Source organism: Moschus berezovskii, chromosome 5 (genome assembly GCF_049115385.1).
Source record: "Moschus berezovskii isolate FMDL1 chromosome 5, NW_MosBer_1.0, whole genome shotgun sequence".
In the NCBI taxonomy this organism is placed as follows: domain Eukaryota; kingdom Metazoa; phylum Chordata; class Mammalia; order Artiodactyla; family Moschidae; genus Moschus; species Moschus berezovskii.
The window spans coordinates 65,585,677-65,603,413 of NC_142464.1; the positions used below are offsets into that span (position 1 = coordinate 65,585,677).

The window sequence follows — 17,737 nt, forward strand, 5'->3', positions numbered from 1 at the left end:
AAGTGCTTTGTAAAAAGTAATTCTCTAAGTATCAGATGATGGAAGAAGAAAGAAGAGGGTCTCTAATGGAACATTACCTGTGACTAATGTCATGAGGTGGAAAAATATTTGATGATCATAATTCAAAAATAAAACGTTTAATTTAGAAATATAAACTAATCTACAAATTTTTATTAAGAAACTTACCTTACTTTCTTCTACTTTGTATGATGCGCATTGTGCTATCATAACAATGTAATTGTTTAGAAGGTTGCAAGAAGCAGAAAGCTCAAAAAATACATTAAACAGATTTGGAAGGGGGTGGATATAAAGTTAGAATTTCTGAGTCATGAAAACATCAGATAGCAATTTCAGAAAGGTGTAACTTTATTTAAAACCAAGCTGCTGTGAATTCTATCATGCTGCAGACACCTCTGAATCAACCATCTCTGTTGGCAAATTATTATGCTGACAAATTCTCACATAAACTGAAAATTTCCATTTTGTAAACAAGTAAGTGGGTTCCTGATGGTTTGGATGATATCCTGAGCTGGAATTTTGGGAAATGAACTCCTTGTTTGAACGACCCTGTGTAATCTATTTCTCACTTTAGCAAAGCGATTCAAATATTTATCACCCTTATCAGGGAGCCACTGTGAACAATTAATGTAACATTAAGTCTAATGTACTCTTCTACAAGTTTCAGAAACACAAAAACACATGGTTGGCTTCAACAGCTAGATTTTATGAAATAGAATAGTATGTGTTTTATTGGTCATCTTTATAACACTAGGAGTTCTATTTCCACTTTTATCCACAATAGGATAGATGCTGAACACTGGCCCAGAAGCATCCAGGCCAGAATATTTGTTGTACAGGCAGGTAAATACTTGGATCTTTTTTCTGCTGGGTCAGAGTCAGTCAGAGGGACTCTGGTTATGTCTTTTACAATCACCACCCCCACCATCTAAGTAAGATGAACTGAACAGGGGATACAGCCATGCAGCTGGGTGGAAAGCCACCAGGCTTCATGGGGAAGGGAAGGAGATGAGGTACTTTGGCATACCGTTGACTTTGGAACAAGCAACCTGCACGTATGTCACAAGAGGTATACAAGGGATATCAAGTGGAGAGATAAGAGAGGTATTTGTCCCAGACCTCAGATCCAGTGCGATTAAATCGGATACCCATTAAAAGTCTTACACAGAGTCTTAGTGTCTAGCTTACAGATGTTTAGCATATCAATATTATTACAGTTTTTTTTCTCCTGTTCTATAAAATTACTTTGTGGCGGTGGGGGGGCATCATCTATATACTGACAGGAGTTGAATTCCTTGACCACAAGGAATCATTCTAGCATTATGAGTAGAATAAACATAGCAGTAATTTTACCTTCAAGCAGCCCTGTTTTATCAAGGGCTGGCATCACTATTTTATAAAGATAGGAACTTCTTTGTGGTCCTCTGGTCTGCTAATTGGGGTGAGTGAGAGAGGATAGAGAGGGGAATATCTCTTCCTGATCACAGGTTTGGCCCCGAGTCCATTTTTCGTGTACTTTTATTTTCCAATTTCTATTTCCAGGTGCTCTTCTACATGCTCCAGCCAGCTTCAGGGATGATATGAGTTTACCTGTGGTCTTATGAGGAAAAAACAGGACCTAAAGACAACAAGGAATCTGGAAGTCTGTCATCAGATCAACAGCTGGAAGATCAACAACAGATCAACAGATAAAAGCTGGAAGAGTCTAGTCTTGTGTGATCTTGTGGCAGACCTTCTTTCCTATTTTGGTCTATAATAACCAGTCTTCTACACCTGTGAACACAGGCCTGAACACCTATTGTTCAGGTTACTAAAGATGTCAGCCAGGACCAGACCTGGGCAAACAGACCTGTTAGAAAACAGAGGTGGTGTACAGCAAAGATTACTGAGTCAGGGCCCCAAAGCCTGGATTCCAGCTTGGGCAGTAACTAGTTACATGACCTTGGACAAGTCATTTCTCCTTTTTGAGACTTGGGTTTCTCTTGTGTACATAAAATGGGAGTAATAATAACATGTTTGTAAGACTCTTGAGAGTCCCTTGGACTGCAAGGAGATCCAACCAGTCCATTCTAAAGGAGATCAATCCTGGGTGTTCATTGGAAGGACTGATGCTAAAGTTGAAACTCCAATACTTTGGCCAACTCATGCGTCGAGTTGACTCACTGGAAAAGAGTCGGATGCTGGGAGGGATTGGGGGCGGGAGGAGAAGGGGACGACAGAGAATGAGATGGCTGGATGGCATCACCAACTCGATGGACATGAGTTTGAGTGAACTCCGGGAGTTGGTGATGGACAGGGAGGCCTGGCGTGCTGTGATTCATGGGGTCGCAAAGAGTCGGACATGACTGAGCGACTGAACTGAACTGAACTGAAAGTGTTTTAAACAGATAAAGCAATCTCGACACAGTAAGTCAGGACCTGCCTTCCACATTGATGCCTACTCATTCCCTTCCCTTTCCAGTTTCTCTCCTTCCCCACACTCCACTTCCATAGCCTACAGTTAGTTCCACAGGGTGGGCAATACATCTAGTCAATTCATAACTAAGTGTTAGCACCATGAGTGCCTCTTCCCTTATGCCATCTGCATGCTAATGAATGAATCTCTCGTTTTAGGCTACCCGATGTTGGCAAGAGTCAGGATGGAAGAAGTAAATGGGTGTGCCTGTCTACGTGCATGTGGCGGGGAGGTCATGTATCTTCACGTAGAAAGCTCCTGGATAACCCAAGACAGCAGCCTGCTCTACCTAATGCAAAGCTGGCTGTGCTGGGGGCTTTCTGAAGCTTGGCCCCACAGATACTGTTAAATTCTCCCTGGTCTGCAGTGACACTGGCAGATGCTAAACTTCGGCCTGTCTAGAACAGTTAATTAGGTTACAGAGGCTGCCAAAAATCTCAAAGTCACCCTATGAAAATGAAATACTCTGAGATCTGAAACAAAGGTCAAAAGACACAAACACTAATTTGATTTTTAAGAGAGAAACCACAAAATGGAGGGGAGGGGGTGAGAAAGAAAGGGAGGCAGGCAGGTCCTTGACAATCCGCACCATAAAACATTAAGATGTGGCATGATGTGGTCCTGGCTCCTTTCTCCAGCAACAAATCCTGTATATTCATAAAGAATGATACTGTAATAGACACTGTATATTCATAACCTCTTCCAGAGAGCCCAGTCCAAACCTCCTGGGACATCAGGAGTGCCTTCATACAGTTCCCCTTCTTGCTGGAGAATGTCCCCACCTGGGAGTAATACGGCTGGAGAGAGGAAGGAGATAAATTGCTAAATGGAAATCAGTTGAATGAATATGTGGGTATGTTCAAGGTCTCTTTATTGGTTTCATCAAATTATTACAAAGTAAGAACTGCTGTCTGCCCTCCGGTTCTCAGTACTGAAGAGGCAGCCTTAAAAACCTAGAGACCCAATTCTTCAAAATGGTTACCCCGGAAAGTGTGTGTTGGTGCTGTGGTGGGGGTAACAAAAGGCAGCGGTGCGTAGGACTTCACTGCCACCAGCAGGGGCCAGAAGAAGTGCACGCCAGGAGCTGCCTACAGCAGAAGCCCCAGTCCAGAGGCTAAAGCTGGCAGCTGTGGCTGTCTTCACCCAGTGCCCACCCGCCCCCTCCACAATCTCAAAGATTTGGAAAAGCTGTTCCTCTCTAAAACACAGTTGTTCCTGCCTTAAAGCTCAACATCAGAGGTTTGGAGACCAAACTCCAGTTAAGGTTCCAAAACCCCGTCCTCCCTTACCCCAGCTCACAATCCCACTTCCTGCGTGCCCTGGGATTGGCAGTATTTTGGAAGTGCAGTGGAGTATGGCCCAGAGACGGCAATTTTAGGTTCAGCCCCTTTGCATCCCATGTCACCCCTTGCGCTGTCCACCTCACGCCCCTACCCCTGGTTTACAGCCCCGCAACCGCTCTGGCCGTGTTAGATCCGCTTCAGGTAAAGCCAACTCACGCTCTGCACGGACTTGAAAAAGCTGCCCTATGCCAATTCTGATCTCTCGCCCCTGGCGCCAATCTGCGGCCACCTGCACTCTGCGGGACGTTGCGCTGGGAGGCGATCCCCGGAGTCCGCACTAGCCTGCGGTGCCCAGGCGCGCGCCAGGCCGCGCAGGATTCCCGGCATCCAGCCTCCCTTCCGGCGGGTCCCGGAGCCTCCGCTCTGGCGGAATGGCCCGGGAATGCGCCGGGGCGGGGGCAGGAAGGACCCCCCCTGGAGCCTTAGAGAACTCGGGAGGACTCCCCGCGGAGATCAGCTCGAGGAAGGGTTCCGTGACCACGCGGCGAGGAGCACGTGAGCAGCGCGGCTTCGCTATAAGAACGCCCGCTCCGCTGCGCGAGGGGAGCGAGCGGAGCGGCAGGACGCGGCCACCTGCGCCAAGAAAAGGGGGGACGGTGATACTCCCGCCAGGACGCCCCAGACGGTCCCGAGTTTTGGTGCTTAGGACCCTGGGGGTCCGGGCTCCGCGGTGCGTCTAACTTTGAGGCGGAATTCCCAGCACTTAGGCAAAAACGCGCAGACGCCAGCACGCGTGCGTTTTTGAAGATGCTCAGAGCTTGTTTGACCTTTAGTGGAGTTAGAGGAGGAGCAGCACAAACCCCGAGCTAATTTCTCCTCGTCCACTGAGCAGGCAGCTAGGAGCGCCCGGGCTCGCCTTCAGAGAAGCCCGGGAGATCCCTAGCGGCCCGAGACCCCCGGCGCCCCCGCCGCCCTTTAGTTAAGTCGCGGGATGTTCCTGCGCCCCGCTGGAGGCAGCTGGCGGTAAACTCCAGACGCTTTTTGCAGATAAAGTTTGGTCCGCTGCACTGGGCGGCTGCATCCCGGCCGCGGTGTCCGCCCCCTCCTCCCGCAACGGGCGCGGGCGGGGAGATGGCCGCGGGCTCGGCGAGCGGCGCGGGCGCTTCCCGGCGCAAAGGGGCGCCGCGCGCGTAGCCGCCGCCACGCTGACCTCCAGCTCCCGCCCGCTACTGCGCTCAGCCGGGGCAGCGAGCGGAGGCGAACGCCCAGAGGGGCCGGAGGCGGCGGCGAGACCAGCCGGAGGGTCCATATGGCCTTTCTCCGCCGGCCGGTGGTGTGCGCCACGGAGCGCCCCTCGGGTTCGGAGCGGCTCTGAGCGGCGCCGCCGGCGGGAATCCACCTAGCCGTTCCGCGGAGTCGCGGGCAGTAACCCGAGAGCCGGCGTCGGCATCTGTTCCTCCCTAAGGGCGATGTGGCCGGTCGGCGCGGGCACCAAGCTGCCCTGCCCCCGGGACTCTGCGCTCCGGCGGGCGGCTTTCTCCGGGAACCTCACCGCCCTGCCTTCTCACCTCGTGCCAGCCGGCCGCAGCGTCCGGGTCTTCATCAGCGCCAACCCCGAAGGTATGTCCCTCGCTCGCTCCTGTCCGTCTGCGCGGGGGGAGCCGAGAAAGTGCCAGGGCACAGGCGGGTGCACCGGGTGGCCTCCGCGCTCCCTGACTCTCGAGCATACCGAGGCTGCCCTGAGCGCGTGGGAATTTCATTTGAATCACTTTTCTCCTTCCCTCGCTCATTTCTTCTGCCTGCTGACTTTGCCTAGGACGTCCATTTCTCGCCCCCCTGCATTATTCCTGCCGGCCGGTCTAAGAAATATCGGCGAAATTAACAGACGCTTCTGGAAGCTTCATCCTGCCACCCCACCCCCACCTCGTTTCTCTTTCCTTCAGCGGTTTCTTCTCCGAGGTTATAAACGCAAATAAATTTTCTCGGCCCCGCGACAGATTCCTGAATGGGGCCTCCCTCCTTAGCCACTTGTTCAGGCCGAGGCGAAGTGGGAGCATAGGATTCTCTGAGCCTCGCCTCCGGCCGGTGTGCTAATATTGCCTTTGGTCTTGAGGGTCAGAGGAGACCCTTGCGAACCCAAGATCTGCGGAGATCTGGGGAAATGTGCTGTGCGGTCCGGAAACAGGCTGGCGCTCAGCCCGGCGCTGGTTTCGAGGTGGAGCGTTCAGGATGAGCTCATCTCTACGGTTGGGTCTTGGGCTGGATCGTCCCGGTCTAGAACTTGGCTTTCTCAGTCGTGTTCCTGCTAAAGGCTGGGCACCTGGTTAAATGAAAACTTGTTGATTTATTGCATTCACGAATCACAGCGACTGAGCCCTGCGTAGTTAGTTTCTTGCTCCTGCTCATCCTCTGCCTTTCTGTTCTTAGTCTTAAATGTTAACTTTTATTCTCAGTAAGTGAAGAAAAGGTAGGATGCATTTGACTTGGGCCAGATAAAACCGTAACTTGCTTTTTTCTAGAAAAATTAATGTTTGACCCTAAGATGAGATTATAGAAGACTTAAATAGACGTTTGTTATCGGAAACTTACTTTTGCTGCACTCTACCAAGCCTTGGGTCTGACAAAGTAAAGAGGGAAAAAAAAAAACAGTCATTGGATAGAATCATCATTTGTGAAAGCCCAAGGCTCTGGTTGCTTGTGAAAAGCATTCAGAGGACCAATAAAAAATAACTTTCAAAAAAGTTGTTTCAAAAAACACTACCAGCAATTTCGGGTGAAGTCCGAATTATGGAAAGAGGATTGGGGAAAGAATCATATAGGTTACCCACAGTGATGAGTATTAGAAAGGCTGTGCACTTTTCAGAGAGGGTGTGAATGGTCGTTTATCAGCTTACAACTGTGTTTCACAGAACTCAATAATTAAGGAGGCTTTAGGGAAGCTGCAGTACATTGCTTAAAATTCCTGTCATTTGAATTATATCTTAAGGATTTTTTACTTGAATCTAGAAAAAGAAAACTGTGGAGCTGTGCAACCTGTTGCAGAACCTAAGAAAATCTGCAACTTAAGTGTTTCGGTGTTTTTAAAAATATGGCTAAAATCATTTTAAAGTTTTCAAGAAAATTTCATTTTCTTGAACTGAAAAAAAAGCACTCTTGAGAGAAGTTCAAATGTGCTGATGTAAAACCAACTAAGTAACATTTTTCTTTAAACAAGTTGTTTTTAAAGTACAATAAAAGTCTGTTAATGTCATCAGTAGTTTACCTTTCTTTAAATTTGTAAAGAAAATTCTAGGATAAACATCAGTGACAGTGAATTTTTATCAGGTAAGATTAATATTGAATTAATATTCAGGATTAATGCTATTTTTCTTAAGCCTGTACACATAATTCTGTTAATTCTGCAGTTTCTTGAAATAGAAGCTTTAGTGTGTATTAATCTTAGGACAGCAAACAAGAGGGAGGGGTGGATCTTGCCTTCTGGTCACTGAGCTGGGCAACTTGCACATTTTATCTTACAAGACCAGAAATGTGAATCTTACCCTGAGAAATTGCAATAGAGGCAGGACTTCAAGTTTTATCCCAAAAGGAGAGCCCAGGGTATATTAAATAGAAAAGATGGAGATGGGTTTTGTTTTTTTGTTTTTTTTTTTTTAGAGCCTGAACATGAGGCTTTGCAATCTCTGTAAATGCTCTGTCCAAGACAGCACTTTACTGCAAGATCTTTATGGATATGACTCAGGAAGCAAATGGCTGTGTTTTGGTGTGATCCAATATTAGATTGTTGGCCAATACTCAAGAGCCTCTCCACTGTCAAATTAAGACAGAGAATATTATCTCATGCTTTCCTTTACCAGCAGAAATCCAATTTATGCTCTAAATAAAAGCTTCTCTGTGAGCTCATAGCAGTACTTTTAAGAATCCAGCAAGGGTCTCCCTTTGATTGCTTTACAAGGCTTGTATGGAATTTCCCTGTCAGTACTTAAAATAATACATGTCTTTAGAACATAGATTGGCTCATTCAGGTTTTGCTCTCAAACACCATTAAAGGATGGTGGACCAGAGGGTGTTCTTCCTATTTTACAGATGAGAAAACAGAGGCACCAGGTTAAACTAGCAGAATGAAATAAGCCGGAGCCTGCAGGGTACTCTTTGGCCCAGACTAGATTCGTGTCCAATTTCTATAAATATCTACACTCATATGGACAAGAAAATCAGCTGGCTGTAGTCAGTAATTCTGGTCTTCCTCTTAAAGCCTGACAGCCACAAGAAGCTGAGTAGCAGGAAGGGACCATGGTTGCCCTGACACACCGTACCGTCATGAAAAGGTAGCTTTATTTACGAGCATTCAAGAAAATTTCAAGATTTTTTTGAACTCTAATGGACATATTCGTGTTCAGAAGTATATCTACATCTGACTTGTTCTCACAGTATGATAGACACTGGATAAGAACCAGCATGAGGGAGGCTGTAACTGTCCCCAATTCTCCTACGTGGATGGGTTTTGGATCTCATCTAGTCCCACCTCCCACCAATGTAGCTGTCCCATCTGTGGCATCTTTATTAATCCTTGGAATTTTTCTAGTCATTTAGTCACTGTCTCTCTGCCAGAATGGCACTTATACCTCCTTGGAACAGTGGTTCTAAAACACATAAAAATTCTCCAGTGTGATTATTCTGGATTGAATTGTCCATGAATATGTGGAGGAGAGGAGCCTTCACAGTTCTTTCCCTATGATTGAAATTTGAGAGGCCTGTTAAATAATACTCCTCTTCTCTGCTTCAAGTCTTACCCAAGGTTCCTTTTCATACAAGGACATTAATCTCATATTGGGGACCCCACTTTCATGATCTCAGCTAAACCTGATTACCTCCCAAAGGCCTCACTTCCAGATATTAAATTGGGGGTCAGGGCTTCACCATATGAACTGGGGAGAGGGGTGGGGACAAACATTCAAGTCATACCGCTTTGCCCCTGATCCCTCAAATTCATGTCCTCTTTGCACGCCAAGTACATTATTCCATCCCAAAGCTGCAAACAGTATCATTAACTCTAACGCCCAAAGTCTCGTCTAAATGATTTGTGGGTGAGACTCCAGGTAGGATTCATCCTGAAACAAAATTCCCTTCCAGCTGTGAGGCTGTTAGATGAGTTATGTGCTTCCAAATATACAATGAGGGGCCAGGTGTAGGATGTAGTTTCACATTCCAGAAGGGAGAAACTAGAGCAGTAGGAAAGAAGGGTTGAAGGGTTCCATGCAAGTCCAAAACCCAGCATGGCAAATACCATTAGGTCTTGCGGCTCTAGAATAATCCCTTTTAGATTGATGCTTTGCCTTCCGGACCCGCTGGAGTGTTTGTCTCGCCTCTTATGTCTTTGCGGGGAAGGAGTCACCCACCAAAGTCCCAGGAGGCCCTGCCCGCAAGGTTTCAGGCAGAGGCCACCTCTCCTATTGAACTCCAGGTGATGCCATCCCTCAGCTTTGAAACCAAGGAAGCAGCCCTGATGCTCTCTGAATCCTTGGGGTTGTTCTTCCTCTGTCTTGAAGAATAACACATGTTGACAGGCAGGAGCCCTGTGGTCCAGTCTTATAGGGCTGACAGCCTTCCTGTCTGTCATCCTGTCTCCACCAGTTCACACTGGCCGTGCTTCTGCTGGGGGAGGGGCCCATGGTTCACACCCATCCCATTTCTTTACCAAATGGTTGTGTGACCACACCCTTACTGTTCTTTTCAGAGCATACCTCCACGTATTTTTTGCAGTATGGATAGGCTGAGAGCTTTCAAGATCATCAAATTCTGATTCCCTTTTACTTAACAAAATTAGTTCCTCAGTTCATCTCTCTTTCTTATTTTACTATAAACAAACCAAGGTACTCCTGCAAAACTTTCTTAAAAATCTCCTTAACTAACTATCTGTTTCATTGGTCCTACTTTCTGTCTTCCACAAAACACTAGAATACTGTTCAGCCAAGTTCTTTGCTACTTTGTCACAATCACTTTTCCTCCATTGCCCAAAACATGTTCCTCATTTCTGTCTCCTCCGAAGAAGGCCTCTATAGGCCTTTGTCATCCATAGTCTGGTGATGATTATTTATGTGTTCTCTGAATAGCTGTCACTCTAGCTTTCCTTTTTCTGAGCTCTCACCAGAGTCCCCTCTATCAGTCCCTCATGCCATTCTTGGCTTTTTCTAGTGTACACCTCCAAACTCTTCCAGCCTCTACCCTGTTCTGGAGTTGCTTCTCAGTTCTTAGATATTTGTTACAGCAGCACTCCACTTGTCGCTGCCAGCGCTCTCTTAATTTCCTGGGGTTGCCATAACAAACTACCGCAGATTGGGCTTTAAAGAACACAAATCTACAGTCTTAGGATTCTGAAGTCTGGAGCCTGAAATCGAGCTGTTAGCAGGGCTGTGCTCCCACGAGAAGGCTCTGGGGAAGAACCTTTCTCTGCCTCTTTGTACTTTCACGCCGATCCTTGGTGTCCCTTGGCTTGTGGCTTTCTCTCTCCAGTGTATGCCTCGTCCTCACGTGGCAGAAAGAGAACGTTTATGTCTCTTCTTCTAAGGCTAAGAATCCCATCTTATGACCTCATCTAATTATCTCCCAAAGGCTTCACCCCAAAATATCATCACACTGGGGGTTAGGACTTCAACATGTGAACTTTGGGGGACACAGCCCTTCAGTCAATAATAGGTAAAATGTAAAGCTGAAGAAAAACCAAAATATTGCCTTTGTTACTAATAAAAGCTGAAGCAGGCCAATACTCCTTATCTGTGATCCTTTGGGCCAGATGTGATTTTGCAATTCCACATTTTTTAGATTTAGGGCAGAAATGGTACATATGTTGTTTGTTACTAATATCCTATAACCAGATATGAATGTGTTTATAAGAAAACATGAGTAAGTGCTGTACAGTAGAACTTTCTGCAGTGCTGAGGGTCTTTATGTGTATTATCCTATGTGAGAGCACTAGTTACCTATGGCTATTGAGCTTTTGAAACATGGCTAGTATGACTAAGAATCTGAATTTTTAATGTCATTTCATAGTAACTGACTTAGATTTGAATAGACTCGTGTGACTATTGGCTACTATGTTGGACGCAAAGCTCTAAGGGGGGTAATAAGGACTATAAGTGGCGTCATATTCATTAAGGTTGGGTTTTGCCACCAGGAGTTAGGTCACTTCAGGTTTTGCTGCCAAATGAATTAAGGAAAAGTTTGTTTTCGATTCTTGGGGGATTTTGTCATTTCAAATAAGGGCTGTGGATCTTTATTGGGAAATATAGCTTTTAAATTTAAGCAAGTGGGTTTCTCAGTACTGACCCTCCAACTGTACAGACTAAGTCACTACACGATGGACAATAACCAGACTCTCCCCTCCCCCACCATGGACAGAGCTGACCCCTTAAAATGTATGACATGGAGGAGCTGAGAATGACAGGTTTACTTACAAGAGAGAAAGAAGGGGCTGGCTTATTTGTGCCCAAATTTTCCTTCCAAATGCAGCCATCAGATAAAGACACTTCTCCCCTGAGGGATAAATGCCAGACCTATGCAGGGCCACTAGTGGATCCCTCTGTGTGTCAAGAGACATCTGAGATGGAGACAAAGCTATCTCTAGTGCCTTTTTTTGTTCATCCCCCCACTCCCACACACCCAGATATGTGCACTGGTCATCTTTGAAGGTTGTACACAATGTTAATGATATGATCGTGAGACCGTTCCCACTTAGGTTTTTCACTTGACTTGTCTTTGCATCTTTCCTGACTCTCTTCTCCAATTCTTTTTTAAAAATAATTTTATTTATTTATTTTTGGCTATGCTGGGTCTTCTGAATTTGGCAAGAAGGAGTTCATGATCTGAGCCACACTCAACTCCTGGTCTTGTTTTTGCTAACTGTATAGAGCTTCTCCATCTTTGGCTGCAAAGAATATTATCAATCTGATTTCGGTGTTGACCATCTGGTGATGCCAAATTCAGACTTAAATTGAAGAAAATAGGGTAAACCACTAGACCATTCAGATATGACCTAAGTCAAATTCCTTATGATTAACAGTGGAAGTAAGAAATAGATTTAAGGGTCTAGATCTGATAGATAGAGTGCCTGATGAACTCTGGACAGAGGTTTGTGACATTGTACAGGAGACAGGGACCAAGACCATCCCCATGGAAAAGAAATGCAAAAAAGCAAAATGGCTGTCTGAGGAGGCCTTACAAATAGCTGTGAAAAGAAGAGAGGCGAAAAGCAAAGGAGAAAAGGAAAGATATAAGCATCTGAATGCAGAGTTCCAAAGAATAGCAGGGAGAGATAAGAAAGCCTTCCTCAGCAACCAATGCAAAGAAATAGAGGAAAACAACAGAATAGGAAAAACGAGATCGTTTCAAGAAAATTAGAGATATCAAGGGAACATTTCATGCAAATATGGGCTTGATAAAGGACAGAAATGGTATGAACCTAACAGAAGCAGAAGATATTAAGAAGAGGTGGCAAGAATACACAGAAGAACTGTACAAAAAAGATCTTCACATCCAAGATAATCACGATGCTGTGATCACTCACCTAGAGCCAGACATCTTAGAATGTGAAGTCAAGTGGGCCTTAGAGAGCATCACTACGAACAAAGCTAGTGGTGGTGATGGAATTCCAGTTGAGCTATTTCAAATCCTGAAAAATGATGCTGTGAAAGTGCTGCACTCAAAATGCCAGCAAATTTGGAAAACTCAGCAGTGGCCACAGGACTGGAAAAGATCAGTCTTTATTCCAATCCCAAAGAAAGGGAATGCCAAAGAATGCTCAAACTACCACACAGTTGCACTCATCTCACACGCTAGTAAAGTCGTGCTCAAAATTCTCCAAGCCAGGCTTCAGCAGTATGTGAACCGTGAAATTACAGATGTTCAAGCAGGTTTTAGAAAAGGCAGAGAAACCAGAGATCAAATTGCCAACATCTGCTGGATCATGGAGAAAACAAGAGAGTTCCAGAAAAACATCTATTTCTGCTTCATTGACTATGCCAAAGCCTTTGACTGTGTGGATCACAATAAACTGTGGAACATTCTGAAAGAGATGGGAATACCAGACCACCTGACCTGCCCCTTGAGAAACCTGTATGCAGGTCAGGAAGCAACAGTTAGAACTGGACATGGGACAACAGACTGGTTCCAAATAGGAAAAGGTGTACGTCAAGGTTGTATATTGTCACCTTGCTTATTTAACTTATATGCAGAGTACATCATGAGGAATGTTGGGCTGGAAGAAGCACGAGCTGGAATCAAGATTGCTGGGAGAAATATCAATAACCTCAGATATGCTGATGACACTACCCTTATGTCAGAAAGTGAAGAGGAACTCAAAAGCCTCTTGTTGAAAGTGAAAGAGGAGAGTGAAAAGTTTGGCTTGAAGTTCAACATTCAGAAAACAAAGATCATGGCATCTGGTTCTATCACTTCATGGGAAATAGATGGGGAAACAGTGGAAACATTGTCAAACTTTATTTTTTGGGCTCCAAAATCACTGCAGATTCTGATTGCAGCCATGAAATTAAAAGACACTTACTCCTTGGAAGGAAAGTTATGACCAACCTAGATAGCATATTAAAAAGCAGAGACATTACTTTGCCAACAAAGGTCCATCTAGTCAAGGCTATGGTTTTTCCCATGGTCATGTATGGATGTGAGAGTTGGACTGTGAAGAAAGCTGATCACCGAAGAATTGATGCTTTTGAACTGTGGTGCTGGAGAATTCTCTTGAGAGTCCCTTGGACTGCTAGGAGATCCAACCCGTCCATTCTAAAGAAGATCAATCCTGGGTGTTCATTGGAAGGACTGATGCTAAAGCTGAAACTCCAATACTTTGGCCACCTCATGTGTTGAGTTGACTCACTGGAAAAAAGTCTGATGCTAGGAAGGATTGAGGGTGGGAGGACATGGGGACGACAGAGAATGAGATGGCTGGATGGCATCATCGACTTGATGGACATGAGTTTGAGTGAACTCCTGGAGTTGGTGATGGACAGGGAGGCCTGGCGTGCTGTGATTCATGGGGTTGCAAAGAGTCAGACACGACTGAGCGACTGAACTGAACTGAACTGTACTGATGCTGGGTCTTCATTGCTGCATGGGCAAGCTGAGGTGAGTAGGGTCTACTCTCTAGTTGTGATGTGTGGGCCTCTCACGGCGGTGGCATTTCTGGTTGCAGAGCATGGGCTCTAGCGTTTTGGGCTTCAGCATCTGCCACACCTGGGCTCATTATCTGTGCATTTCATAGTTCTGGTGCCTGGGCTTAGTTGCTCCAGGGCTTGTGGAATCTTCCAGGACCAGGGATCAAACCCATGTCTCTGTATCAGCAGGTGGATTATTCACCGCAGAGCCCTCTTCCCCATTCTTATGTAGGAAACCTTATTCTCCAGTTGGCAGAAGTCACAATAACAAGAGATCTGTTCCCTACAGTTGCTGCAGCCAGTGGCCATTGACCTTAACTTGTGCTCTCAGACAAGAGGCAGAAAGATATGCATCAAGAAAACCACAGGAAACTAATGGATATTCTTTACCATGGTTCTTCTTTCCTTTCCAACCATGCTAATTTCCAAGCTCCCTAATTTTTTTCATTGTTTTATGAATTATTAGAAGAAATACAGTTAGGCACCACAAGAAGTGTATTATATATACCCACCTACATGCTTTTGATAGGCTGAAACATCTTTCAAAATTAAGAGTCTTAAATGAGAATATTGCAAACTGCTATTTTACAGTAAATGCACACAGGATGTTTATAATAAATGAGTTCTAAAATTTTAATAGTTGAATCTTCCAGTCCTTCAGCAAACATTTTTCAGGCTGGAGAGACTACAGGTGGCTTAGTGGTAAAGAATCCACCTGCCAAGTAGGAGATGGGGGTTCAATCCCTGGGCTGGGAAGAGCCTTTGGAAGTGGAAATGGCAGCCCACTCCAGTATTCTTGCCTCGGAATTCCCATGGACAGAGGAGCCTGGTGGGCTCTAGTCCATGAGATCACAAAAGTTGGACATGACTTAGGACTAAACAACAATAGCAGACTTGAGAGCCAGACTAGCTGGGATTTACTCTTCCTCAAGCCACCAGTTAATGAAGTGATTTCTTAAGCAAGTTATTTAACTTCTTTGTTCTCAGTTTCATAATCTCTGAAAGAGAACACTGCCTAAGAGGGTTATTGAGTAGATGAAATAATAGATGTAAAGCACAACAGTGCTGGACACTTGTTAAGCATTATTTGCTATTACTCTCTTTAAGTGTCTGCTGTGATCCAGATGCCGTGTGGGTGTGGAGGTGCCAAGAGGAACAAGGCATCTCCTGCCCATAAAAAATGCCATCTGCCAAGGCATCAGTCGGAACTCAGCAGTAAAAATGAAGACCGTTCCAGATATGTTCAGGAACTAGATGTTTCCCCCAAAATATTGTAAGGGTCAGAGAAGTGAAAGTCGGGACGCAATTGGGCATTTAGGTCACATTGCCAAAGCTGTCACCCAGAGGACAGGAGAATATAGAAGCCACTGCCAGTCTACAGCGCTGGGAACTGGGTAGCTGGCTGATTTCTACAGGTACCCTTATCTGCTGAACCTGTGTGTCAGCCACCACAGCTGATGACAGAAGAACCTGTTGGCTTCCCTAGCCCTCCAGATCTCACACAGATGTGTCCCCCTGGCCGAGCGGGATTATGTGTGGACCCTGCAACAGGTGTGACCAGGAACCTCTAGGCTTCCTGCCGCTATGCCCCAAGGGAGAGGATGAAAGGTGTGGTAATGGATCCTCAACCCCAAGAAACAGTATCTGGTAAGAAGCAGGCACATGCACTCGTTTGCTTCCACAGCCAGTAGGTGTTCACAGAGCACCCACTCCCTATGGGTGCTGTTCTGGTGCTAAGAATACAACAGTAACAAAACAGGCCAGGTCTCTGCTCTCACAGAATTTACGTGAATGATAAAAATATACGTGATGAGCACAGAGCTAAAATATGAGCAGAGAAGTGAAAAGACACCGAGGAGTAAGCCAGCTTGGGACTCAAGAGTGAGGGTTTGGGAGGGCTCCCCAGAGGAAGGAGTAGAGCCAGGATGTAGAAGCTTCTACAGGATAATTGAACCTGAGGCAAAGAGGTGGTGAGATCTCTACAGGGAATAAAGAGTGATAATCTTGATTATATCCCACAAAGAGCTTTTCTCCTTTTGAATAAGAGTGGAGCTGATGTATTGAGGTGATGGTATTGTTTGTCCTTTGAAAGTGGCTCATTTAGAATGACATTTAATGGAAAGTGTGGCTTGGGCCATACAGGTACTCTGTATACAAATAGATCGTGACTTTATGACTTAATAGGACTTCCTTGGTGGCTAAGACAGTGAAGAATCTGCCTGCAATGCAGGAGACCTAGGGTCTCCTGGGTCGGGAAGATTCTCTGCAGAAGGGAATGGCAATGCACTCCAATATTGGGTCATATAGGTACTCTGTATACAAATAGATTATGACTTTATGGTTTAACAAATCATCTGTGCATGGTGCATGCATGTTCAGCCGCTTCAGTCTTATCTGACTTTTTGTGACCCTGTGGACAGTAGCCTGCCAGGCTCCTCTGTCTGTGGGATTATCCAGGTAATAATACTGGAGTGGGTTGCCATGCCCTCCTCCAGGAGATCTTCCCGAATCAGGGATCAAACCGGAGTCTCCTGCATTGCAGGTGGATTCTTTACTCCTGAGCCACCTAGGAAGCCCAATAAATCATCTACTGATTTTAAAAAACTCTTGTAACACCATAGCAGTGATGTTAATTGCCATTTTGAAGATTGTCTGCAAGTTCATATTTTGTTTCAGTTGTCTATTGCTATGTATCAACTGGGGGCTTCCCAGGTGGCACTAGTGATAAAGAACCTACCTACCAGTGCAGAAGACATAAAAGACATGGGTTCAATCCCTGGGTCCAGAAGATCCTCTGGAGGATGGCACAGCAACCCACTCCAGTATTCTTGCCTGGAGAATCCAATGGACAGAGGAGCCTGACAGGTTACAGTCCATAGGATCACAAAGTCAGACATGACTGAAGCGACTTAGCATGCACGCCTGTGTATCAACTCACCCCAAAACTCAGTGACTTAAACCAGCGATTTACCATTTCTCACTCCTGCATCTGGCTCCTCTGTGCTCCTCCATGAGGACTTGCTCACTCCAGCTTTTTCTCATCATTTGGATTCATTGTAGGGATTGCTTTCCCAGAGACAGGAAGTGGAAACTGCCAGGCCTCTTTAGGCCTGGGCAGGGAAGTTCCAGAATGTCTTTTTCCCTGCATCCCATCTGTGTGAGTCATTAAGGTAAGACCAGAGTCAAAGGGATCTTTAAAAAGTCTTAGAAAGTAGACTCCATCTCATGATGTCAGGAGAGACGTGTGCACGCAGGCAGGAGAGGTTTTCTTGATGGCCAACTATAAAAGCTGCTGAAACCCCCAGTTATGTCTTTGACATAACTGTATTAAATGACATAATACATGAAAATGTAGTAAATTCATAACCTGACACATAGCAAATGCTCAACAAGCATTGCTAATAATAACAGTTGTTGTGACAATGATGATTTGTTGAGGCTTGACAGTGAATCTGTAAATTCCACCCTTCTAAAACCTTGCAGATTCTGAAATGAGGGGAAAAAAGACCAAAGGCTATGCAGATAGGAGATAAATTATAACCACTTTTGGTGATAAAGGTAACATAACGCAGAGCATCTCAGATATGCAGATGACACTACCCTTATGGCAGAAAGTGAAGAGGAACTCAAAAGCCTCTTGATGAAAGTGAAAGAGGAGAGTGAAAAGGTTGGCTTGAAGCTCAACATTCAGAAAACAAAGATCATGGCATCTGGTCCCATCACTTCATGGGAAATAGATGGAAAAACAGTGGAGACAGTGTCAGACTTTATTTTTGGGGCTCCAAAATCACTGCAGATGCTGATTGCAGCCATGAAATTAA

The 17,737-nt window shown here is 45.4% G+C and overlaps 1 protein-coding gene across 2 annotated transcripts in view; it reads left to right on the forward strand.

Moving 5' to 3' along the window:
- Positions 1-5,225: 5,225 nt before the first annotated feature.
- NWD2 (NACHT and WD repeat domain containing 2) overlaps positions 5,226-17,737 on the forward strand; it is a 252,383-nt gene continuing 239,871 nt past the window's right edge. For both annotated transcript variants that reach the window (XM_055434721.2, XM_088836043.1), the window contains exon 1: positions 5,226-5,376. In XM_055434721.2, coding sequence (XP_055290696.2) covers positions 5,226-5,376 — 151 coding nt within the window. The remainder of the gene's footprint in view (positions 5,377-17,737) is intronic.